Source organism: Penaeus japonicus, unplaced genomic scaffold, assembly GCF_977035675.1.
Source record: "Penaeus japonicus unplaced genomic scaffold, GWHDUDI00000001_assembly GWHDUDI00000002, whole genome shotgun sequence".
NCBI classification, from domain to species: Eukaryota; Metazoa; Arthropoda; class Malacostraca; order Decapoda; family Penaeidae; genus Penaeus; species Penaeus japonicus.
Window position 1 is genome coordinate 39,823,045 of NW_028234404.1, and position 2,500 is coordinate 39,825,544.

A 2,500-nucleotide genomic window follows, 5' to 3' on the forward strand; every position below is an offset into this window, starting at 1 on the left:
GTTCCCGTCGACGAAGTATCCGTAGTTGCATCTGGCGTGACACATGCGGGAGGTTATTTCACCTGATCTTGGAATCCGAACACCCATGGTTCCTCTATTGGCTCGTGGCTAATGGTATACTTCTCATGACAAAATATTACATTACACATCTGTGACTTGTAACATATGTGATGGTTAATCCACCTTGGTGACCCAAACACCTTTATCCTTTATGGCTGCAAATCATTGTAATTCCTGCTAACTCACGTGTAAGTAATTTCAGTGGAGATTGCTGAGGAGTTGTCCCAAGACCTCGTCATGTTGGCAGTGGGCTCCAGTGGCTCTATCCAGCACCCTGAAAGAGTAAGTGCAACGGTTAAAAAGATTTGTCTTTGATGCGCCAGTGTGTTAAGACACGAGAGCGGTTGAGCGATGCACGCACCCACTGGTCCCGGGAACTGACAGAAGGCCTTGGTAGCGCCAGTCCGGATCGTGAAGGGCGTGAAGTTGGGAAGTTGATCCTCCGCCACGGGGATCGTGATGACGCGCCAGTGCTCGGAGTCCGACGTCAGCGCCTGGCTGATCAGCTCCGCCGAAGGGGAGTACAGGCCCCCGCCGCTCCAGTTGCCCCATCTGTGGACAGGGTGCTTCTGATCCTCTCTCTCTGACCCGCAGTGGCCACATTGGACACTGGGAGGCCGTTGGCCAGAGTTCAATCGCCAAATAGGATGCATAATGACTCCTCGGGGGAGACGGCCTCTTTGGTCGAACGAAGGCAAAAGGTTAAGAAGATTTGTAACAATATCAGCAAGGTAAGAGGTATGATTTTTAGCATAAGTATATACATATGGATATGTGCTTACACTCCTATGTAATATGCAAAACAAGTTCGAAAAAAAATTAAAAACACTAGAATATAAAAACATACATAAGCATGTTATAAACATTTTCCATTAATGGAAGTGATTCACAGAATTATTTAAGGATATAACCTTTAGCGATATAAAAGAGCTCAGTCACATCAGGTAAATATGACAAAGTATTGTATATTCTATATTCTATGCTATTTAAGACATATTTGTAAGCTACCATGTAACAATGAATATTCAAATTGATTAACCGTGCGCATGGATATACTTGATGCTAGCAATCATTACTCGACCAGAAACTATTCCACAAACTTTTCAGGAGTGCATCTAGTGCACAGAGGCAACTCACGCATCATTAAGGCCGACCATGACCCATTTTGGCGAGGTCACTGAGATTGATTCCTGAAAGTGTTGTAGATTCTGATGAGAAGGTATTTCGAATGAACGCTCATGGCTAAATAACACAGCAAGGTGAGTCCTGAATGATACAAGAAGCGGATACTAAAGTCACAGAGAAAAAGGTTAAAGGAGGAACCAAATCGGTTGCAGGAGAGCTCGGTGGATACCCTGAAGAGGGCGCTGAGGAAGAAGAGGACGTCGGGCTCCTCCGGGTAGGCGAGGGCGGCGCTCTCGGCGTTGCAGGCGACCAGGGCCTCCTTGTGGTCGCTCGCGGTCAGGAGCTTGTAACACATCCCCCGGAAGACGGTGTAGCCGGCGGGGCAGTATGCTGGCGAGCGAGAGAGAAGCTTGTAAGTCTCAGTCCGCACTTGCTTTATATGCAGCGCAATGTGGAGAAGGAAGAACGGGCAAAGTTGAACCCTCGTCAGTACTTCATTTCTGCTTCGCTTCGCGCGCCGGCGAGGGCGCTGACTCACCGGGCACCTGGCACACGAAGTGCGCGTCGCTGGCCTCGCAGTCGTGGGCGGCGCGGGCCGAGGCGTTCACGACCACGCAGTCCGACGACGGCGACGCCTGCGCGGAAGGAGACTTGCTCAGAGGCAGTTGCGCGTGAGGGCGCGAGAGGGTTTTAGCGACAAGAAAAGGGTAGAGTTGTTGGGGATAATGGAGTTTGTGTCAATATTGGTAATAATGATAATGAGAACGCTAATGATACTGAAGATGAGGATGAAACTAGTAATGGGAATGACAAAGATGATAATGTAAATGATGGAATTAATGATGAGGATAATATTAATATCAAATAATCATATCAGTGATGTTAATATCCATCTTCTTCATCAATGTTTCCCTTTTTGTGTGGGAAGCAATGTCTCCATCATTCCTGTGGCCCGGGCCCCCCCCCCCCCCTCCCCCGTACGTCCCTCTCCATACCCCTTCCCGCGCACCCCTCGTCCCTCAGGTCATGCTCGTGGTAGTAGCAATAGTGGTAGTATCATAACAATATATATGGACATGATGATAATCATAATGGTGACAAAGATTATTAATCAGAGCAATACATGATACTGATTGTTATGTAGATGTATATCTTTTACTTTATTAAATGTAATGGTAATAATGCAAGGACAATGATCAGACTAGTGTCTCCGCGCCCATGCAGGGTGCGGGTGGCGCTTACCGAGCAGGAATCGGCGCACTCGAGGAAGCTCAGGTCGGGGGTGGCAACGTCCAGGGAGCTGCAAGGAGGAATT

The 2,500-nt window shown here is 48.1% G+C and overlaps 1 protein-coding gene across 1 annotated transcript in view; it reads right to left on the reverse strand.

Moving 5' to 3' along the window:
* Positions 1-2,500, reverse strand: part of LOC122246527 (uncharacterized) — a 29,793-nt gene that overhangs the window by 10,317 nt on the left and 16,976 nt on the right. The window contains exons 13-19 of the mRNA XM_086545473.1: positions 2,428-2,485; positions 1,724-1,820; positions 1,415-1,575; positions 1,198-1,250; positions 422-612; positions 247-334; positions 1-31 (exon numbers count right to left, since the gene is read on the reverse strand). The exon at positions 1-31 is cut by the window's left edge and continues 88 nt beyond it. Coding sequence (XP_086401599.1) covers positions 1-31; positions 247-334; positions 422-612; positions 1,198-1,250; positions 1,415-1,575; positions 1,724-1,820; positions 2,428-2,485 — 679 coding nt within the window. The remainder of the gene's footprint in view (positions 32-246; positions 335-421; positions 613-1,197; positions 1,251-1,414; positions 1,576-1,723; positions 1,821-2,427; positions 2,486-2,500) is intronic.